The sequence below is a fragment of the Artemia franciscana genome, chromosome 19 (assembly GCF_032884065.1).
Source record: "Artemia franciscana chromosome 19, ASM3288406v1, whole genome shotgun sequence".
In the NCBI taxonomy this organism is placed as follows: domain Eukaryota; kingdom Metazoa; phylum Arthropoda; class Branchiopoda; order Anostraca; family Artemiidae; genus Artemia; species Artemia franciscana.
The window spans coordinates 31203505-31227701 of NC_088881.1; the positions used below are offsets into that span (position 1 = coordinate 31203505).

The 24197-nt window shown below is 36.2% G+C and overlaps 1 protein-coding gene across 2 annotated transcripts in view; it reads right to left on the reverse strand.

Annotated features, from left to right (window-relative positions):
- Positions 1-24197, reverse strand: part of LOC136039553 (polyamine-transporting ATPase 13A2-like) — a 119458-nt gene that overhangs the window by 63293 nt on the left and 31968 nt on the right. For both annotated transcript variants that reach the window (XM_065723390.1, XM_065723391.1), the window contains 5 exons: positions 23590-23639; positions 17638-17797; positions 14012-14216; positions 9613-9811; positions 3430-3563 (listed from right to left, as the gene is read on the reverse strand). In XM_065723390.1, the coding sequence (XP_065579462.1) occupies positions 3430-3563; positions 9613-9811; positions 14012-14216; positions 17638-17797; positions 23590-23639 (748 nt within the window). The remainder of the gene's footprint in view (positions 1-3429; positions 3564-9612; positions 9812-14011; positions 14217-17637; positions 17798-23589; positions 23640-24197) is intronic.

Consider the following 24197-nt stretch of genomic DNA (forward strand, 5'->3'; position numbering starts at 1 on the left):
CTTGGGGGGGGCGCGAAGCGCCCCCACCATCTATCTATATAAAAATAAGTTGTCTGTCTGTGGATCTGTGGATCAGGTGACGTCATGTTTCTGTGTCGGCTGACGTCATGAAATTAGTTGTCAGGTGACGTCATGTTTCTGTGTCGGCTGACGTCATGAAATTAGTTGTCGTCATTTTTGCTTTGACGGTGACGTCATTCAAGTTATATAAGACATATGTTCACGTAGAAATCTATTAATGTTTAAGTTTACAATGACTGATGAAGATGCTCAAAGAGTCTATGCCAAAAAACTTGCTGCTGATAGTTCTCCTGGTTAGGCTAAAAAAGGTAAAAATCTAAAAACTAAAAAAAAACTGAAAAAACTAGAAAAGGCAAAAACTACAAAAAAAAACTAAAAACTAATAAAAAAAAAATTAAGAATAAAAATAAAAAAAAATAAAAAAGATAAAAACTAAAAAAAAAGTAAAAAGAAAAAACGAAAAAAAACTAAAAAAGCTAAAAAAAAGGTAAAAACCAATAAAAACTGAAAAGAAAAAAAGGAATAAAACTAAAAAAATTTTCATCTAAAAAACTAAAAAAAACTAAAAAAGGTAAAAACTAAAAGAACTAAAAAGAAAAAAAAACTAAAAAAGGAAAAAAACTGAAAAATAAAGGAGAAAAAGAAAACTAAAAAAATATAAATAAAAATAAAAAAACTAAAAAGATAAAAACTTCAAAAAAAAACTAAAAAGAAAAAAGAAAAAAACTAAAAAACCTAAAAAAAGGTCAAAACCAATAAAAAAAAACTAAAAGGAAAAAAAGGGAAAAAATTAAAAATTTATTTCATCATATACCAATTCAAAAACGAATGTATACCGGGATGACGACCGGGACACAGGGAATATAAATGACACAACTACAACGGGGACGCCGGGGGGCACAGGGGGATATAAATGACGACAGGGACACCGGGACACAGGGAATATAAATGACGCCCGGGACACTCAAAGAGAAATCAGAGACTGGGACACCGGGACACAAATGACGACCGGGACACAGGGAATATAAATGACGACCGGGACACAGGGACATAACTACAAAGGGGACGCCGGGGTGCACAGGGGGATATATAAATGACGATGGCGACTCAGGGAATGGTCGATTAGCAATCACCATCAACAAAGCTCAAGGGCAATCATTAGAATCATGAGGTATAGATCTGAATACGGATTGTTTTCCCATTGACCATTATATGTTGCATGTTTTAGAGTCGGTAAACCTGACAATCTATTTATATGCACAGACAATGGGACAGCAAAGAATGTTGTATATTCGCAAGTTTTACGTAGTTAAAAACATATATATATATATATATATATATATATCTATCTATAGTCACAGGTGGGACATAGGGACACAACTACAATGGCGCGTAACTAATATGGCGCGTAACGACTTACGCGCGCGGGGGGGCTTGGGGGGGGGGGGGGCGCGAAGCGCCCCCACCAACTAGGTGTTGGGGTGGCGCGAAGCGCCACCCCAACAGCTAGTATATATATATATGTTTTTAACTACGTAAAACTTGCGAATATACAACATTCTTCGCTGTCCCATTGTCTGTGCATATAAATAGATTGTCAGGTTTACCGACTCTTGAACATGCAACATATAATTGTCCATGGGAAAAACAACCCGTATTCAGATCTATACCTCATTATTCTAATGATTGCCCCTGAGCTTTGTTGATGGTGATTGCTAATCGAACATTCCCTGTGTCCCCGTCGCTATTTATATGTCCCCCTGTGCCCTCCGGCGTCCCCGTTGTAGTTGTGTCCCTGTGTCCCGGTCGTCATTTATATTCCCTGTGTCCCGGTTGTCATTTGTGTCCCGTCATCCCAGTCTGTAATTTCTCTTTGAGCGTCCCGGTCGTCATTTATATTCCCTGTGTCCCGGTCGTCATTTGTGTCCTGGTGTCCAGGTCTGTAATTTATCTTTGAGTGTCCTGGTCGTCGTTTATATTCCCTGTGTCCCGGTCGTCATTTTTGTCCCAGTGTCCCGGTCTGTAGTGTCATCTTATAATGACGTCATATACAAAGCCTTATATACTTATAATGACGTCATATACAAACCCACAAACAAACAAACATGCATACATACAACTTATTTTTATATATATAGATAGTTTCTTTTTTTAGTTTTTCTTTTTTAGTGTTTCCTTTTTTTAGTTTTGCAGCTTTTTTAGTTTTTTTTAGCTTTTTTTTCTTTTTAGGTTTTTTCTTTTTTTAGCTTTTTTCGCGCCATATTAGTTACGTGCCATTGTAGTTGTGTCCCTGTGTCCCACCTGTGAATATAGATAGATATATATATGTTTTTAACTACGTAAAACTTACGAATATACAACATTCTTCGCTTACGCGCGGGGGGGGGGGGCTTGGGGGGCGCGACGCGCCCCCACCAACTAGGTGTTGGTGTATATACACCAACAGCTAGTATATGTATATATATGCATATATCTTTATAAACGAGCAATAATAGTGTATGTAGTTATGTATTTTTTTTTGAAAGCATCTCAATATTTTTTGAGAAAATTGGAATCCTGTGATATTCTGGCCAAAAAAAAAAAAAACGATCTATATGGGTCAAGGTTTGAAAGAATTCGTTAAGAGCCTTAATTTTAGAAAAAAAATATGGAAGTGACGTCATTTTTTATACATCAGCATTGCAATGACGTTGCATGCTGATCAAACTTAAGTGGAAAAATTGGAGATTTTCATGTATGGAGAAGTTTATATTAAATTGCTTAAAGAGCAAGAACTAGTAATTACAAAAATATTTGCATACATTTTGACAAGGGATTACAACAATTAAAAAACCTTAAAAAAAAGAAAACAAAGAGTTTGAAGCTTAGTAGAAATCGCTGTTAGAAACTGGACTTGCCGTAATAAACAAACATCTGAATAGACATCAGTATGAAAGGACATTAAATTGTGAAAAGAGTAGAAAATTGGTAATTGCAAAAATATTTGTATATATTTTGACAAGGGATTACAACAATTCCTTAAATTCGCTAAAGTTATTATTTACAGTGCAAAAATATTTACGGTGTCTGAGCAATAATTTTAATGTTTTAATTCAAACTGGAAAATACCTGAAAATTTTATTATTATTTTTTTATTTTTTTTTTTTTTTGTTAGACAAAATCCACTCTCTACATGACCAAACTTATAGGTTTTAACTCAACCAGTTATATAATGTCAGTAAGAAGGCCAGGGGGAGGTTAGGGGGAGGCTAGGGGGGTTTATATGGGCTCCACGTGTTGCTGGGGCGCGCAGTGCCGCAGAAACGCGTGACAGGGGTCAACCCCAGTCACTTCAACTATTTATATAAACAGATTCTTTTCGGCCCCAAGGGTCCAGAAAGCAATATAATACCCAATAGTTTGTCTTACATGTTCGCCTTCAAAATATCGGGCTTGAAGAACAGCAGTACCACCATACAGGACATGACGATTATGCTCTGACTCTAAGAAATGAATGGACGAACTATTTGGCAACGCTGTTTTCATCACTGGGACACTTTCCCCTGTAAAATAATCTCAGTTATTTTTGCGTAGTCCCTGTTTTAATTTAAGAAAATTGTTAAGCAAAAACAGTCATAAGGTAAAGGTAAAAAAAAATCAGGTAAAGAATACGGCATTGGACTTTACAGTCCCTATCGGCGGTGCTGATCTCCATTTCTTGGTCCTTCAGCCAGGAAATACAATGGGGAATTTGGGGCCAACCATCCTGTGCACTCCCTTCCTGTTTACCTTCCCCAGATTTCTCGCCAGTCATGCCACTGTCCCCCGTCCCAAACGAAAATTTGGATACACCAGGATTTAGATCCTTGCCCTCTCGAGAAAAAAAAGCACCGACTCCTTCTAAACAATATAAAATTCACCAAATTACGGACAATAGCAAGCCATAGAATCTTTGATACATTTCTTTTTTTCTTTCTAAATATTCTTTTCTTTTTTGTTCTTCTTTCTTTGCGTTTAAGACCGCTGATCATGATGAAAAAAACCTGAGTAATGGACCAGCACTTGTGCTGCTAACCCAACAAAAGTCATTTTCACGAAAAGATCGTTTGCTGAAAATCTTTTGCTGAAAACCCACAAAAAGCAAGTTGATATGACCAAGAGCTTTGAATATATCCCTTAAATATCGATGCAATTTTTAAGTCGCATGTTACTTCAAATAATCAGCCAACGATTTGTAAAACTAGTTAAGGATTGTCTGAGATCTGAGGAACGCTCCTATCCACAGTGTATTTTTTAGACTTAAAAAAGAACAATAGAAATGACGAGTAAGCCTAATTTCGACAAAAAAATCCTACATATAGTAAATTCTTACATTTATTTTAATAAATAAATAAATAATGACTGTATTTTAGGTATCGATATCAGAACCTGCATAAAGTATAGTAAAGGGAAAACATGAAACGTTTGAGGCCAAAATATTTCAGTGTTTCCACGAAACAGCATCTAATGTTTTAACAAAACTAGCCCCATAGTTTTCCTTAAACATTTCTTAAGCTAATACGTGGTTTTGTTGAAATATTGATTCAAAAAAAAATTCTGATTAAAGGAAAGAGCGAAGTTGAAACGCAAAACATATTTTTGAAAAACTGTTTCGAACAAACGGACTCGCAGTATTTTCCTTCAGTTTTAGAATTATGAAAACCTAGAGCTTTAATGAAAACACAGAACCGATACAGCAAAACAAATCAGAACAGGAAAAATCTCAAGGGGCCGGCAGAAAATAAAAATATTCAATAACTAAATAAAATGATAAAATAAAATATTTAAATAAATAAATAATATAATAGTCGTTTAACGGCCATGAAATCAATGAGTCTTCAGACACAATTTTAACACTTTAAAAAACTCTAGAAAGCCTGGTTTTCAGTATAGCGCTAATGGCTCAGAATTCTATTTTGACTTACTCGACTTATGTCTCCTGCCGGGCGCTGCTCGGCGTAGAGAGTGATGCCTGCCTCCTCCATGCGCTTCGGTCTATGGCGAGTATTTGCTCTTCGCCCAGCCTGATGTTTGCCATTGACAGGAACTCGGACAGGCTGTCGGACAAATGTTTCCTCGATCGGCAGCGAGGTCACTTCCAGCCGCCTTTGATAGGGTTGAAGTCGTAGATCGTCTTTGCGGGTAGATGTTGTGGCATTCGAAGCAAGTGTTCGAGCCATCGTAAGGTTCAGTCGACTGCTCGAGTCGAAAACCAAGACTGCTTTGTGAGCTAGAGAAACTTCTCATTGCTGAAGAAGTCGGACCATCGTAGGCCATCGATCCTTCTCAGCCTCTTTGCATGAAGTACGTCGATTTTCTTGAGGGTTGCAGCTGATGCTTGCCATGTCTTAGCTCCGTAAAGCATCACAGAGCCGACTAGGACGTTGAAGATCCGCAATTTCGTTGTACGACTGATGTTCAGTTTTAGCCAAAGGTGACGGTTCGGTCTGCCCGTGACAGAAGACGATTTGGATAATCTCGCTTGTAGCTCAGGGAGAAGTGAACCATTTGAAGAAATTATGGAGCCCAGGTAGGTGAAGTCTTGAACAACTTCGATGCCGGTGGTGCTTTCCAGGCTAACTGAAGAGTTGACAGTAGGAGAAGACAGGTCTATGGCCATAATTTTAGTTTTGTTCCAGTTTATATGAGCCCTACTTTGGCAGCCTCTTCTCGTAGAACTCGAAGCGCTTCCAGCGGCTGCTCCATGGAGTACCCCAGAATGACCAAGTCATCGGCAAAATCAACATCTGTTGATGGCTCAATTTTCGAGTTTGAGCCCAAAGCAGAGACATGAAGTGGATTTTGTCATAATGTAATCTACGATGACATTAAAGAGCTTTGGGGCCACTAAACATCCTTGGCACACCCCTGTCGTGATTTTGAAAGAACGGGCTGAGCCGGCCATTTACTTATACACAGCTATCCGTCTCATGGTGCAGCGCCTTGAGAAGTCTGCAATATTTCTCGGGTGGGTCAGTCAACTCTAGAATCCGCCAAAGAGCTTCTCGATCGACTGAGTCAAATGCAGCACGGAAGTCGACGAAGGCAATAAATGCTTTCTGTCGGAACTTTGTGGTCTTCTCTACTATTTATCGAATCGTGAAAATCTGCTCGATGGTAGAATGGTCCGACATAAAGCCAGCTTGCTCCGGTCACCGGAATTTTCGAATGATATTACGACATCGATCCAGCAAGACCATTGAGAACAGTTTGCCAATGACTGACAGTAGGGTTATTCCCCGGTAGTTGGAGCAGTCGCTTCTTGAGCCTTTAATCTTCCATAATGGGATGATGACACCCTTACGCCAATCCTCGGGATTTATCTCTGTTTCCCAGATTGTAGAGAACAGAGTGTGGAGAAACAGGAGCATTGCAGACCTCAATATTTTAGCAGCTCTGAGCTTAAACCGTAGATACCAGCAGTCTTATTATTCTTTAGCTTTTTTACTATATAGCCGATTTCTGAGGGGCCTAAGATTTGGAGTGTTTCATTTGTTAGCCACGATTTCTTTAGGTAACTCCTCTTGCCAAGCACTAGTTGTGCTGTTTCGCTGGTCTGCGATTTAAAATGCTTCCAGAGATCTTCGCTGCTATTAAGTGAACCAAGGGGCCTGAAGCAATACGATATCTCAACACTGTACTTGTGGTGAATATCTGGCTCCATTTGTTTCCCAATATCTGCAGCGACAAGTTTTCTTTTCGATCGTTGCGCATGGAGGCAAAGCCGGAAATCGGCGCACACAAGCCTGTGGTCTGCGTTTCCAAGCTCTGCTCATTTGTAAGTTCTACAGTTCTTCACCAATGATCTCAAGCGCTTGGAAATAATGACGTAGTCAATCATCTTTGTGCGACCGTCGTTACTATAACACGTGTACTGGAGAACAGTTTTACGTTGGAAGTAGATGTTTGCGATGCAAAGGTCGTGAGATCGCCAGAGTTCAAGTAGGCAAAGCCCATTGTCGTTAAGAGGGTCGGGGGATACAGGACCAACTGTGCCGCGCCATACACTCATATAATCGCGCACCGTCACATTGAAGTCACCAAGGAGAACAGTTATATCATGGGGGGCACTGTCGCAAGGTATCTGGATAAAGCAGAGTAGAGATCCTCCTTAATCACATTACCAGAATCGTTGGACGGGGCATAGCATACGATGACAGTCATCTTGCCATGCTTGTGTCCAAAGCGGGCCTTCATTAATCTGTCAGATACAGCTTCGTCTAAAAGTAAGGCCTTTCTTGTAAGGCTATTTAGTGCAAGGCCAACGCCATTCCTTCTCGTGCTTAATCCAGACCAGAGTAATGAGTCAGTCACTGTTACCTATCCGCTTTTCTCCGCTTCCGGCAAGACGGGTTACTGTAAGACCCACAATCAACGCTTTATTCCTGCGAAGTTCTTCGGAGAGTAGGTTCTTTGGCGCAGGTGCATTCAGAGTCAAGACATTCCAGCTGGCTGTTCGTAGCCCCTTTGGTCGGTCTTTGGTAGGTCATAAGGTTTAGTCTGTCAGTCTTTCTGACGTCGTCAGCATGTCCGCTGACGCGCGACGGTCGAGATCTTAAAAGAGAATCTGGGTCCGAGGCTATGTTGTCACTTTTCGTAGCACTTAATTTTTGGGTGGAGGGTCACTTCCAATCTTTACATATCACGTACTCATCATCATTTCATCACCAAGTATGTTGCATAAACAACAAACATTAAGTTTTATTCGTCTTGAATTTCAATTTCGACCTTTACTCATCATTTACTCATCATGAAATATATTGCATAGACAACGAAGCATTAAGTTTTATTCGTCGCAAGTTTCCCTTTTGATCTTTACTCATTATGTACTCATCATCATCTCACTATCAAATATGGTGCATAAACAACGAAGTATTAAGTTTTATTCGTCTTAAGTTTCGCTTTCCATCTTTGCTCATCATCATCTCATCATCAAATATGTTGCATAAACAACGAAGTATTTAGTTTTATTCGTCCTAAGTTTAGCTTTCCATCTTTACTCACCATCATCTCACTATCAAATACGTTCCACAAACAAGGTATTAAGTTTTATTCGTCTTAAGTTTCGCTTTCCATCGTCACTCATCATCATCTCACTATCAAATATGTTGCATAAACAACAAAATATTAAGTTTTATTCGCCTGAAGTTTCGCTTTCCATCTTTACTCATCATCATCTCACTATCAAATATGTTGCATAAACAACGAAGTATTAAGTTTTATTCGTCTTAAGTTTCACTTTCGATCTTTACTCATCATCATCTCATCACCTAATACGTTGAGTAAGCAACGAAGCATTAAGTTTTATTAATCTTAAGTTCCACTTTCCATCTTTACTCATCACATATTCATCATCAAATATATTACATAAGCAACAAGAATTAAGTTTTATTCGTCTTAATTTTCACTTTCCATCTTTACTCATCCCATACTCATCATCAAATATGTTGCAAAACAATGAAGTAATAAGTTTTACTGGTCGTAACTTTCACTCTCGATCTTTACTTATCATGTACTCATCTTATCTTCAAATACGTTGCATAAACAATGAGGCAATGACAGAATGCCTGGAACATTTTTTTTTTAATAGACCACATGATAGTAAAAAAAAAAAAATGGTAAAAGGCATTTAGGGCTTAAGTGGCTTAAGCAAGTACTGCGGGTGAACAAAGACAGAATACCTTGACTAGTTTTTGTAAATAGCCCACAAGAAGGCAAAAAAACAAAAGTGGCAAGGACTTAGGGCTTAAGAGGCCTGAACAAGACGTTTGTCAAAGACCGAATACCCAAAATAGTTTTTATAAAAAGCAAAAAAGGAAGTAAAAAAAATATAAAAAATAGACAGACGCGGAAGACAAAGCGGAAGCTTTAAAAAATGAAGTACGGAGGAGGAGAATTTGCCATTGTTTAGTTTTGGTGTATTAGCCCTAAAAACGGCAGGAAAAGAACAGACGCCTCATATTAGGCTCGGTATAAACAATGATTTCATATTTTTGGAAATTACGAAGAGGCCAAAGCAGAAATTTCAAACAAGGTACGATGGAGAAGGAGCATTAGTCATTAAATCATTGTCAGATAGCTTGACAATGACCAAGTTTGTAGCAGTACCAATAAAAGGTTTTAACAGAATATTAATTAATAAAAGTTATGCTACTTCAGAGCTATTTCAGATCCCGCTTTACCTTTAGATGGGCTAGCTAATCTTTTACAGAGGTTAATAATGTATTGAAATGCAACCAAGGCGATATCCGGGGGGAGTAGGTTTTAACTCCCCAAGACTTCTATGTGATTGGTGAAAACGTAAGAAACACGCATATAAACAAAATTTTGATATATTTTTTGACATATTTATGAGCCCCCCGCCCCCCAAACAGAATCTTGGATAATACCTGTGACTAATATGGTTAGCATAATAGTTTAGTTACGTTTTGATTTTTTTATATTTAACCGAAATAAGAATCAGTACCAGTTCTAAAGTGAGCAAATCCTTTAAATCACGTAACTATTTTAAGCTAAGCATTACACAACAAATTTACATTTACTTTGAAAGTAAAATTAAATAGAAAAACAAACCTGTTAGTGGACTTTCATCAACGATTACTGTCCCTCTAAGGAGTAGTACATCACAGGGCATACCACACCCTGAAGGCGGGATTACAATTATATCACCGGGAACCAGTTTGTCCGACGTGATGTCATCGAAAGGTTCATTGGGCCGTACAACACAAACAGCCTCTGTACTTTCAACCATGTCTTTTATTTTACGCTGGTTCTGAAATTATTACTTTGATTCATCATTACAAGCAAATTAATTCAATTTTTACAGAAGACAGGGGAGACTCCTTCCTAGGGGGAACACCACTCCTTCTTAGATTAGTTCAAATCCTTTTCTTGAGGTAAATTGGAAAATAGTACTTAAAAAAAATTCAGATATTGTTATCATCTCCACACGAGAATATTGCTTGATTCAGCCCCCTCAAGAATACACAATGATAAAGGCCACTCTCTCCCGAAAAAGTTGGACCTAATGCACTTACAACTATCGAATAGGGTGGAGAAGTCAAAGGATTCTAAAAAGGTCAATCAAAATGCTTCTGTCAATAAAACTGCAGAGCAGAGAGGGAAAGGGGGTCTAGCCAGGGTTGTCACCTTTAATGATTTATCACTATTTCTAGTGATTTTTTACATTGCATAAACAAAAATCACTCAATTTGCACATAAATCCCTAGATTATTGAAGAAAATCACAAAATCAATAAGACACTCTCCTAAGTCTAGTGGATTTTTTTTTGTCACTGGGTGGCAACCCTAGTGCTAGCACGTCAGTAGTCAAACACGTAAGCAGGAACTTGTTGCGGAGGTTGAAGGTCAAAATCAAGCAAAAAAAACTTCAAAACAGACAAAATATGCACAAATATAGAAATGAAATCGCGAAAAATCCTTTGATTTCAGTTACGACAGGGGCTAAATGGCCATTTCCCTCATATAGCCTAAGGGCAAGGCAGGAGTTCCGCATCGTTTGAACTCGATCTTGAATCAAATATGTTTAAGTTACTTCCATTATAATCCATGACTTATTCGTTTAGCAACCCATAGAAGATGGTATTAGATTAAAGGAGGGTTGAACATTTTCCAGATATTTATTGTTTTTTCTTTCAATTTATTAATTTAGAAACTTCTTCAAAAATGAGTAAAGAGCTTAAATTGAAACTTAGAACATCAAAAATAAAGTCATATGATAATTCGAATTTCTATCTAACAGATATTACAATGGGTGCATGGAAGAATCAACAACCCGCAAAAAAAATCCGAAAGGTAGATGAAGAACCGAAAAAACAATCAGGACTACCGCCCCCTAAATCTTCTATATCCTTAGGCAAATTAATTACTGTTGTCTTTAACGGTAAAAAACAACAATAACCGTAACGGTAAAAACAACGATCCACAAAAAAAAATCTGAAAGGAAGATGAAGAATCGAGAAAACGATCAGGGGTATCACCCCCTAAATCTTCTATATCTTTAAGCAAAAATATTACCGTTATTTGTAACGGTAAAAAAAACTACGGTATGGATAAAAACAATGATCCGCAAAAAGAAAACATCCGAAAGGAAGATGAAGAACCGAAAAAACTATCAGGGCTACCGCCTCCTAAGTCTTCTACATCCTTAAGCAAAATAATTACCGTTGTCTTTAACAGAAACATAGCCGTTTTTTGGTGGGGGTAGATAGGCGAATAGCGAGAATTACCTTCTTGGAAGAGAGTAAGGACAGAAAATACTGCAAATTTACCACCTAAATAACAAATCTATCTTTCATACTTTTTTTCATTTATTTATGTACTTAGGAAACGGTTTTTATGTCTAAAATTCCCTGAATGATAATGTCTTTCGGAATGTGTTCGGTTTCGCCCAATAACGTTGCTAAGTATGTTGAAAAGGGCTGATACATCATGAAAGATCCATTTACATATTTATATATTTTATTATTATTTATATATTATACATATTTATATATTTTGCATAAGAAAAAACTGCATGTCACTATGTTTACGACAAATTAAATTAGTTTAGTAATTTTTTAATTTCTGGTACCTCCTGAAACATATCAAGTACGGACTTTTATGCAAATACATGTAAAAAAAAACTGTTTCAATTTTGTAATTTTTGCTCATCTTTTTCTTATTCTTATTTTAATATTAAATAAACCAAAAAGGTTAACACAAATTAATCGCAACACTCAAATAGTTTCTCACGAAGGTATTTAATGCTGCTAAGTGAAATCTGTCATCTGTAAGTGACATCTGTGACATCTGGACACCAAAGCGAAGAAATTCCTCAAACGACCTTGTTTATTCTGATAAATATCATATGGTATACGTATGCGTATGTTATAACCTTCAGAGTATACGATGATATATCCTTAAGATAACAATACGTATACGATGACATAGGAATGCTATATAGGCCTACGTATGGTATCACGTAGGGTGTGATAGCATACGTGAATAACAATGCTTGAACAACGTGATGTAACGTAAACCGTACGTGAACAATAATAAATCATCATCCTCTGCGTAAGGTCGTATCCAGGGGGAGGGGGTTAGGATATTTGCCCCCCCCCCCTATAAATAAAATATTTGTCCAAAGCCGTAAAAATGTAAAAAAAAATTAATATAAAGAAATTTTGATGCGTTTTTAAAATTTTTTGTACTCCTTTCCCCAACTTGAAAAATCCTTTTGTATCCCCCCCTGAAAAAAATTCTTCTGTACCCCCCGACAGAAAATATTGTATACGGCCATGCTTCTGCGTATGAAACTAGCCCAAAATTTAAGTTGTTTAGCCTATGCCAAATAAAATATACTTTTCTTTTTCTACTTATTAAAATTTATCATTCATTAACAGATTCATGCTTAAAACAAGTTTCAATTATTTACATAAATAAATTCCAAGTTCATTTTAAACCTCTCCACATTTAAACTTCTCTTTTTATTAAACCTCTCCAATTTACTTTAGACCTCTCCATACAAAATAAAAGTATAAGAATTCTTGATAATTCCCTTCATCGCCCTGCAAGACTTCAAAGTCTTTCAGAAACATTCTCTTCTTATTTCTTAATCTACTAAGTCTTCAGTCAACTTAAAGACTTGCAATTATAACTTTGGCATTATGATATCCAGTCTCCAGCAAATTACTTTATGATTCATATATGCTTGCCGCCCCTTCTCATTCTCTCGCTCATTTTATTCCATGTTCTCTCCTTGACTCTGGTCCACTGAATATGATTATCTTCTTATTTCTTAATCTATTAAGTCTTCAGTCAACTTAAAGACTTGCAATTATTACTTTGGCACTCCAGGAAATTAATTTATGATTCGTATATTCTTGCCGTCCCCCTCTCATTCTCTCGCTCCTACTTCGGTTCATCTTGAAACATACACACTCCTTCAGTAAGTTCTGAAAGAGCTAAATTTTCAATGAAATTTCAAATCCATTCTACAGCGAACAGGCTTAAATTAATAATAAATTTAAAAACCGACTATGCCATGTCTAGGTATATCACTGGCAACTGACAGGGTTATGCAGAATTTTTCCTTTACATCATCGCTCGCTTCGTTTGTGGGTGCTTAACAGGTCACCACAGACAGTTTAGCATGCTGGCTGGCAAACCTAGCGGTAAGAATTCTGAATAAAACTGGCTGCCACTTTAAAAGGGATACACTGGTTTTTCTCATCATTACAAGAGCAATTCCATGTTCTCTCTTTGACTCTGGTCCACTGAATATGATTCTGTGTCCACTTGTCAACTTTTCAAGGTCTGAACTAGGCCATCTTACCTCGGACAGGGTGAGGATGTCAAGATCGTGCTGACTCACTTCTTTCAAAACTTGTTCTGTCTCGTATAACTGGGACATTGCGTCATCAAAATACGATCGGATCCGAGGCTATTCTCAATGGAAGTTTCTATTGCTTAGCATTTAATACAGGAGTGGATCGCAAGCCCACAGCCCAATCCTCCCGCTATATCATGGCTTGAGACAGGCTACAGACGTAGGCGAGGTTAATTTCTAATATTAATTAAAAAAAAAGTAGGTTGATTTCAAACAGTAGGTTGTACGAAAAATGTGGTTTAATCCCGCTTTCTAGGGCTATAATAAAAGAAAGGTTGACATGGCTCGGGCACGTTCTGCGGATGAAGGATGACAGACTGCCGAAGATTGTCCTATTCGGCCAACCGTCTAGGGCTAAACGGAAAGGTCGTCCTCGTCTGGGGTGGAAGGATGTAATAAATAAAGATTTAAAGGAAATGGGAACTTCCTGGGAAGGTGTAAAGAGGAAGGCCTTGAATAGATTGGGTTGGAGGAGGAGCGTGCGTTGCTGTGTTGGCCTCAGGCGGCTTGGTGCTGCGAGGAATTATTAGCAGTAGTAGTATAAAAAAGAGTTAAAACCAGAAAATAAATTAATTGGTAATACCTGAATAGTTTCTAATATGGACACTAGGAGCCCCATTCCGGCCATAATAACAATCGCTCCAGCGAAATAATAGTACTCGATGACTATCCACACGAAGACAGAGAAAATTTGAAAGATGTAAAAGGGCTGAAAAAACTGCTTGGCAAACTGCTTACCAAAACTATCAACAGGAACATGAATGTAATTAGGACCATATAGCTTACGCCTAATAAAAAAATAAATGAACATTAATTATAATTGCCGGAGTTTTTCCTAACTGTCGAAATATTAGAATTGTAATCAAATCAAATTATGCCAAAAATTCAAATATTGATAAGCTGTGAACGAAGACTTCTTTTTTAAAATCTAGCTTCTAAAAATCAAAATATTGATATTTTGGTAAGAACGCTGGTTTCGATTTTAGAAGGAGAAACATGCAAAAGAAAAAGAAGAAATTTTTACCGAACTATGAAATTTACAAATTAGGAAAAACCAAACTATGAAAAAAGAAATATACCAAAATCATCAAAAGGAACATGAGTGTATTTAGGAGGACCATATAATTTATGTCTAATAAATAAAACGAATAGTTATTGCTGTCAAAGCTTCTTAATTGTCGAAAAATCCAACTGTCAGTTTTTTCATAATGAGAAGGAAAACTTATTCCTTTTATCATATTGTCATAAATAGCGTTTATAAACAACACGCAGAATCTCTGTTTACAAGCAAGTCTCTATGGTATTTTTTGTAAATACTTCGTTTTTATTTCAAATATTTAATTTTAAAATACAAGGTACATCTTTTATATTCTAACTACGGAATCACAAATTGAGGTGAGGCTCAGGCTGCAAAGGCCCATGACCTCCATAAAACCAGTGTAGTCTTATTTCGGGTGGCCTCACAAACTAAGTTGAGGCTCATGCCACGAAGACCCATGACCTCCATGACACCAGTGCGGTCTTACGGATGGAATCATAAACTGAGTTTAAGCTCAGGCCACAAAACCGCATAGCCTCCATGAAACCAGTGTGGTCTTAGCCTATTCGTGAGTTATAAGTATGTTAAAATTTCTCAAGTCTTTTTTATAGATTTCATCCATCGCCATGTTGTTTAGTCACGCCGTTGTGTAAAGAAGAAAACATACATTAAATTCCAAACAGTCAATGTTAATTTTGTGAATTTTTTTTAAGATTAGTCTGAAAACACTGGTCAGCACAAAAAAGTGGGTAGAACATTTTCACTCAAGTTTTGATTTTCTATCGATTGGTATACACATTTTCAGAAAAAAAAATCACTACAGTTATCAAAACTGCATACAGAAAATTACATTTTCAAAGGCTTATAACTCTGAAAATACTTATCAGTCCCAAAAAGTGAATAGGATGTTATCGCTTTAGTTTTGGAAAGCCCCGATGACAGTTTACTTACACTAAGTCCCTCCTACCCTTATAGGTGGGTAGCTCCCCCTACCCAGCAACAGTATATCATCAGCTTGACCTGTCCCTTGCCTGCAGCCAAAGCTCCTACAGCCAAGACCTTGCCAGCATTGTCTCCGTTTATAATTTAGGGACTTTGTAAAGGGGAAACCAGGGGGGTATGCAAAGACCAAGGGAAAGCTTGCAAAAACTAGAGGGAAACTTGTGAAGATCAGGGGGATGATTTCCTAAGTCCATATGATAAGCAAACTAAGACTCTATCTAAGAGTCTTAACAAAGTCCATATTTACTTTAAGTAGAAAGTTTATTGCAGAATGCCCTTAAACCTCTAAGTCCATATGATAAGCAAACATAGACTCTATCTAAGAGTCTTAACCAAGTCCATATTTACTTTAAGTAGAAAGTTTATTGCAGAATGCCCTTAAACCTCTAAGTCCATATGATAAGCAAACATAGACTCTATCAAAGAGTCTTAACAAAATCCATATTTACTTTAAGTAGAAAGTTTATTGCAGAATGCCCTTAAACCTCTAAGTCCATATGATAAGCAAACATAGACTCTATCTAAGAGTCTTAACAAAATCCATATTTACTTTAAGTAGAAAGTTTATTGCAGAATGCCCTTAAACCTCTAAGTCCATATGATAAGCAAACATAGACTCTATCTAAGAGTCTTAACCAAGTCCATATTTACTTTAAGTAGAAAGTTTATTGCAGAATGCCCTTAAACCTCTAAGTCCATATGATAAGCAAACATAGACTCTATCTAAGAGTCTTAACCAAGTCCATATTTACTTTAAGTAGAAAGTTTATTGCAGAATGCCCTTAAACCTCTAAGTCCATATGATAAGCAAACATAGACTCTATCTAAGAGTCTTAACAAAGTCCATATTTACTTTCAGTAGAAAGTTTATTGCAGAATGCCCTTAAACCTCTAAGTCCATATGATAAGCAAACATAGACTCTATCTAAGAGTCTTAACAAAGTCCATATTTACTTTAAGTAGAAAGTTTATTGCAGAATGCCCTTAAACCTCTAAGTCCATATGATAAGCAAACATAGACTCTATCTAAGAGTCTTAACAAAGTCCACATTTACTTTAAGTACAAAGTTTATTGCAGAATGTCCTTAAACGTCAGTTAGTTGCGTTAGTAATTACATCAGAAAATGGCAGCGAAAGATTAGTTCCAATAGAAATACTGAACTCCTTCAATTTTTCGAAAGAAGAAGAAGAATAAATGAAGAAGAGTAAAATGAATAGAGAAGAAGAGTAAATGAGTAGAGAAATAGTAAATGAATAGAGAAATAGAGGAAGAAGAGTAAATGAATAGAGAATAAGGGGACAAGAGCTCAATACACCTACCGTTTTAAAAAGCCTTACTGGGTAATTTTAAGTTAGCATTAAATAAAGAATATAGTTTATTTAAATAAATAAATGATAGTAAGCTTTTACAAAATTGCGCGCAAGCCGTACATCCAAACTCTTAAGATTAAACTTTAGAGCTTTTTTCAATCAACCAATAACGATTAACCAGGTAGTTCTTTCAAACTGACAGAGCATTATCCAGAAAAATCAGGAGGTTCAATTAGGTTGCCACAGTCTGGCGAAGTCCTGTTGTGCCACAGTGGATTGATGCATTGCTTTGCTTTGCAATAAGGGGCCCAGGGATCGATCCCCGCTACCGCAAAGTCGGGCGACAGGCTTACTACTATTTATCCCTGTAAAAATATCCCAGCAGCTTAACATTATCGCGGTCTCACAAAGATTTGCACTTTAGATTTAGTAACAAAAATACTATTTATCTACTGTAAAAATCCCTGTAAAAATATTTAACTACTATTTATCCCTGTAAAAATATCCCAGCAGCTTAAACCTTATCGCGGTTTCACCAAGATTTGCACTTTAGATTTAGTAACAAAAATACTATTTATCTACTGTAAAAATCCCTGTAAAAATATTTAATTACTATTTATCCCTGTAAAAATATCCCAGCAGCTTAAACGTTATCGCGGTCTCACAAAGATTGGCACTTTAGATTTAGTAACAAAAATGGACTCAGCATCCATAGATGTATTAAGTTTCTTCAACAAAATGCTCAAGGCGAAAAGTTGGTGTTTCTTGTGATGCACTTATTAAGCTTATGAAGGAAGTATAGCCTCTTAGACATAGCCTATTATCTGACTAAAACCTCGATAAAAAGAAAAGACTACCTTTTGTCTTGTTCTTCGTCACTTAGTCCATTTAACGCTGCATGGTAATAATTTAACGACAAGTTTCCATCGATTCCAGTGCAGAGTTCGAACTTCTCTGTCCGAGGACTATAGATGAATCTGTTTTTCTTGAAAAGAAAAAATCGAACACTTTCAGTATCTGCAAGAGAAGATATTGTATATTTTATTCCCATTCCTCTCTGATTTTCTCATTATGGTAATATTGGTAAGGAACAATGGTAAGGAATATGGTAAGATAAGGTATGGTACTATGGTAAGGAACACACTTTAGCCTATAGTAACCGAAAATTTATGAACACGTTTAAAAAAAAATGTCTAATTAACAAGAATCGCCGTTTGAAGGTGATTCAGGAGTGGTAGGCTAACTATTATTTCGACTAATCTTAATGATAAAAGTTCCTTACGCAAAGAAATTTGTGGAAAGGTAAAAAAAATAGCCTGAGAAATCTTCAGACTCTTCAATTCAGAAGACTCCATTATCATAGCCAATCACCTCATTTAGGAGGATTACAATCCCCTTTTTGAGCACATACGAAATAACTTTTTTGCAAGGGTTGTAATGATTTGTCCCCTTTATTCCTTCTTTATTTTTTTCCTTTCGTTGCAAGGGGGGGGGGGGCTGAAAAAAATTTCAGTACTTGTATAATAGACCCTCACCCACTCAAGTTGTTCATTCATTGACGCATTGTAGAACGATTTTTGTTCGTTAGTTTCTTTCAGCTTAGCGTGAGACAAGACAAGGAGACCGACAGAACAGATGAAAAAATATAATTTGGGCAATATATTTGCACAACGGAGGGGGGGGGAGTAAAGTATTTGAACAGTGCGAAGTTAGAAAACAATTCTTACTACATAATACGCAGAATAATTGTACGTAGTACATTAGGTATGCAGCCCTTCTATACTTGATCCCTACCCCCTAATGCGCAAATAGCCCAACTTTGTTTCTAAAGTAAATTTTCATCTTACTTTGGTATATTTAATTAGGCTTGAGTGTCAGAGAAACATATTAGAAGAATATTAGGAAGGAGGTACATCATACAAATGCCCAAATTTATATAAGAATTATAGAAATTAGTTTTTAGGTTTTTCTAATATGTTCTTAGTGAAAGTATAAGTACGTGCTTCTAGTAGGTAATTAAATAAATAAAAATACTTTTTTAACCGCAAGTAAGGAGCGACATTAAAAATTAAAACGAACAGAATTTTTTCCTTATATGAGAGGGGTTGTCCCCTCCGCAACGCCTCGCTCTTTACGCTAAAGTTTGACTCTTTCTAACAACTCTACTTTTTAAAACAATAAAAAACTTTAGCGCAAAGAGCGAGGCGCTGAGGAGGGGACAACCCCTCTCATATACGAATCATTTCTGTTCGTTTTAAGTTTTAATGTTGCTGCTTACTTGCAGTTAAAAAAACTTGTTTTTTTAAATTTAATTTCTGAACGTTTTTGAATTAATGCATGTTTTGATTTTGGCTCACCGCACATGAATAATTAAAACCAAATTTGTATATTAATTTTTTTTGCTAAACGGCTTTCTCATAGTTTTGATCGGGTGACTTTGATAAAAACAAAGGTGGGAGAGGAGGCCTAGTTGCCCTCAAATTTTTTGTTACTTAAAAATTCAACTAGATTTTTTTATTTTTGGTACGAACGTTTTTGTTAGTAATAAACATACGTACCTTACGAATTAACTTACGCAACGAAGTTCTATATTTATGTATTTTTAGCGTGTATATGAGGGGGTTTGCCCCCTCGTCAATAAACCGACTCTTTACACTAAAGCTTGAATTTTATCCCAGATCTTTAAGAATGACCCATGAATAACAAAGGCAGTAGATTTTAAAAAAAAAAACAATTTTTGACGAGAACGGCATCTTCACATATATGATAATATAATGCATCCATTTTTTGACAAGTGACTTCTCTCAGTTATTAAGTCATATTTGAGTCACTCCACTGCCTGATTCGCTGTGGATTGTTCTTTATTTTCATTAAATAAAAAAAAGTTTTTTTTTAACTGAAGGTAAGGAACGAGATTATAACTTACAACGAACAGAAATTACTCCATATGAAAGGGGCTGTTCCCTCCTTAACGCCCCGTTCTTTCCGCAAGTTTGACTCTTTCTCTCAAATCTACTTTTTAAAACAGTAAAATAATTTAGCGTAAAGAGTGGGGCGTAGAGGATGGAACAACCCCTTTCATATACAGAGTCATTTCTGTTCGATTTAAGTTTAAATCTCGCTCCTTATTTTTAGTTCCACATGATACTGATGAAATCTGTAATTGTTTTAGTTCATTCAGGTTTTTCGCAAAGAGTTAATATTTGTGATTTGGTAAATTTTATCACATTTAGTTTACCTACTGCTGCTAAGCAGAGGAATATATTAGCAAGTGTGTATTCTCCTGATGAGCCCTTGTGTTGGGTTGTTGCCTCTGAATTATTTGTCTTTATTGTTTGGTAAATGACGATTTATACTTATTGACGACACGACTGCCTGTCCATAAATTATTCTTTATGGTTGATTGTGTATGGCTATGCTGTTTGACCTATGTGATTGTATGGATGAGTAGGGTTAAGCGCTGGTCTATATTAATCACTAATTTAGGAACAGTCTTCCTTTTCTCTTTTTTTTATGCTGTTGCATTGGTGATTTCTCTTTTCGTTATATTAATTATTTTTTATGGCTAAATGGCTTTCTCATAGTTTTGATCGGACGATTCAGAAAAAAGAAGCGGAGGAGTAGACCTAGTTACCCTCCAATTTTTATGTTATTTAAAAGACAACTAGAACTTTTAATTTATTACGAACATTTTTATTAGTAAAAATATACGTAACTTCCGAATTAACTTTTGTAACGAACTTCTATATTCGTATGTTTTTGTTACGTATATGAGGGGGCTCACCCCCTCGTCAATACCTCGCTCTTTACACTAAATTTTAAATTTTGTCCCAGTTCCTTAAGAATGACCCCTGAATCACAAAGGCCGTAGAATAAAGAGTTGAAATTAATAAAATTACTTTAGCGCAAAGAGCGAGGTATTAGAAGGAAGTGAACCCCTCATGTACGTAATAATTTCTGTTCGCTTTAAGTTTTAATGGTGCTCCTTACTTTCAGTTGAAAAAACTTTTCATATTTATTTTTTCGTTTTTTTTTTAATAATTCTTTTTAAATAATAAAAAACATTTTTTTTAACTTTTTCATTGTTTTGCATTTTTTTTTAAAAATACTAAAAAATCCTGCGCCCCCTTCTTGGAAATTTTCTTCCTCCATGACAAATTCCTCCATGGAAAGTTCCAGCCGCATAACCCCCTCCCCTCAACCCCTTCCTCCAACCAAAAATATCCCCCTGAAAGCGTCTGTACACTTCCCAATAACCATTACTATGTGTAAACATTGGTCAAAGTTTGTAATTTGTAACTTGTAACAAAGACTGTGGGGGAGTAAGGCGTCTCCCAAAACATATTTATTAGGTTTTTCGACTATGCTGAATAAAATGGCTATCTTAATATTGCCATGTTAAGGGCACATGCTAGACTCCCACCAGCAGTCGCGGTCGGTCCCTAATTTTGACCGAACCGTAAAATACCAGTCAAACGGGTAGCTTTCAGAAAGTGTAGAAATAAATCTTTACTTCGGGATTCTAAAGTGACTTATGAAAACTAGTCTAGTACAGACGCTAAAGCGAAAATTACAGAAGGAATAAAATCTGATTTGAATTCGTTAGGTTAAAACTTAACAATCATTTATATTTGAGAAAATTAGGAAAAATCGGAGCCAAAATATTCAAATTGACAATCCAGTGTCAATATTGTATATCCAAAACTGCCACGAGTACTTTTATTATATTTATAGCAGCATGACGGAAAAATAAGAAAAAGGCTTAACATTTCCAACTGGAGATCCGGTAACATCTAATAGGAGAGAAAGAATTAGGGTATAACAGAAAAATTCGGCAAAAGAAAAAATAGCTGCGACTGCAAAGGCCGCAGCTTTGGACTGGCTGTGCACAAATACAACTAATTACCATCAACGATAATAATCCGTTTTTAACCCACTATAAACAGCAAGACAAAAGTGGAGTAAAAAATCACAAAAAAAAAAAACACAATTAACTAGAATAAAAGCATAAGATTTGAGCATAAAATGGGTGAAACTTTGAAATAGTTGACTCGGACAACTCTTCATGTAACAGGGCCAGGTTTGCCGTTATATGTGCAGCATAAAATTCTGCACAATTGTTCTATTGTGCAGAATTACATTCCTATTCATATAATATAAAGCAACCACGTGAAGAAATAGCCAATAGTCCCTCTGCAGATACTGTTAACTTAAAGAAGAAACTCCTAAGCATATATTATTTGATTACAAGAACTTGGAAGGCAAACAAGTCAATACTAATATAGAAATTACCAATACCAATTAAAATTAAATAAACAATAAAATATATAAGATATATAAGATATACATAAACACATAAAATATACAATAAAATACAATACAAATTAAGTGGGATCGAAAACAAACCCGCTCATTGAAGTAAAATCCCTAAAAAAAGGAATTATTTATTTATTTTTTTAGCCTTCTGATGGATTTAAACCTGCAGCGGCATATATGCGAGGAGCCTAAATTTAAAGCATATAGAGATAGATTTGTTGAAGCTCTTAAGTAAGTAAAGTAAAGTAAGACGGCACTAGACCCTTGAGGTTCAAACCGGCAGTGCTGATCTCCGTTTCATGGCCCTTCAGCCAGGAAGGGCAATGGGGGGCTGGGGGCCAACCATCCTGTGCTTTCACACACCCTTCCTGCATACCTACCCCAGATTCTCCAGTTACCCATTTGGATATGGTTCGACTCTGGCTGAGCTTAAGGAGTCACGCCACTGACCCCCGTCCCAAACCAAATAACTGGTCACAACTGGGATTGAACCTGTACCTCATGGGCAAAGAATTCTCACACCAGCGCGCCAACCACTTAGCCCAAGCCTTTACTGAGTGTTATTTAGCAAATTTATATTTGATTACCTGATTGTCTTATTCAAATATTGATTAATAATTTAGATGATTTAGATTTAGTAAGCATTGTTTATTATAGCAGTTGAAAAAATTCGTTACAACAACAACACCGTGTAAGACAATAGTAATATTAAATTGTATTGTAATATTAAATATTATTAAATATTAAGTAATATTAAATATTAAATTGTATTGCGCTTGAAGCCCATGGCAATACAAAACGAAAAAAAAAAGAAAATCACTTCTAAATAATTGACAGTACATAAATAAAGAAAAAACAAATCAGAATAACCTACTTCTATGTTCCATTGCCAGTCTGAGAAAAAGTCCAAAATATTTCACACTTGCAAAACCTTCATCACTCATTACATTCACCAGCCGTTTCTCATCAAACCAACACTCCATACACCTCATTTCACAACTCACTCGATTCTTCACACTCATATCTCATATGACCCACACTCTCATTCATGCTACAACACATCGGGCAAAGTAAGGACCATCTAAGGATTCTCATTCCAAGCGGTAAACAACTCTCCCTCAATTCAATAATATACTTCAATTCCTCCTTTATTGAGATTCTATATCCCAATATTTGATTGAGACAATATTTATTGTCATTTTAGTCGTCAAGCCATAGCCAAGCAATGTCTGCCTACGATAGCCTACCTAAAAAGAGGGCTAACAACAATACTGCCGAGCACATGAAACTTTCGGTACCTAACTGAGTACCAAAGTTTAGCAAAATAAGCAACCCAACCCAGCAGGAAGAAGGTTAAATGTTCTGACCTTGATTAAGAAAGTTTTATTTTGCGCTTTGATGTCATTTAACGACTACTTTTTTAGTGTTAGTCCTAGTAGTACTTTGAGGGCTTGCAAATTGGAGAGGATCAATTTTTAACATCAAGGCCTTACCTTCAAAACAGCCATCGGAAGAAGGTCGACAAAGTTGGCCATCATCTTTGCTAAAATAATTAAGGAAAATTCATAGCTATATTTAAAAGAAAAATAAAAACTCATAAAGAAAAAACATTCTGAAAACAAACTGGAAACAAACTCGAAGCCTTTTAATAATCAAGAGGAAAATTCAAAATGCAGAAAATAAATTATGAAAGGAAAGATTTTAAATAAGTTGTGAGAAACACTAGTTCCTAAAAATTAAATTACTTCCTCCCATAGGTTAAACTCCATAATCCAGGCATAGAAGGATGGCTCCTTGTGGTACGCCTGCCACTGCTGAATTGTAATTTTGGTTACATTCATAGTACTCATAACTTTTTTGTTTAAAAGCCCTTAATGTACGATTAAATTAGGAATACTGTTAGAAATCAAGCCAATGATTATTAATTCGACCAAAAATCTTGGAACAGTTGTCCATCACAATTGAAACAATTGTCAATTGCAGCAGAAGAGCGAACAAATAATGCAAACTATTTTCTTTCTCGGCTCGTTTAATATAAGAACAGCATTTTTGTTTTTTCCTTTCTGAAAATTATCAGGAATATTATTGCACTTCCAAATCG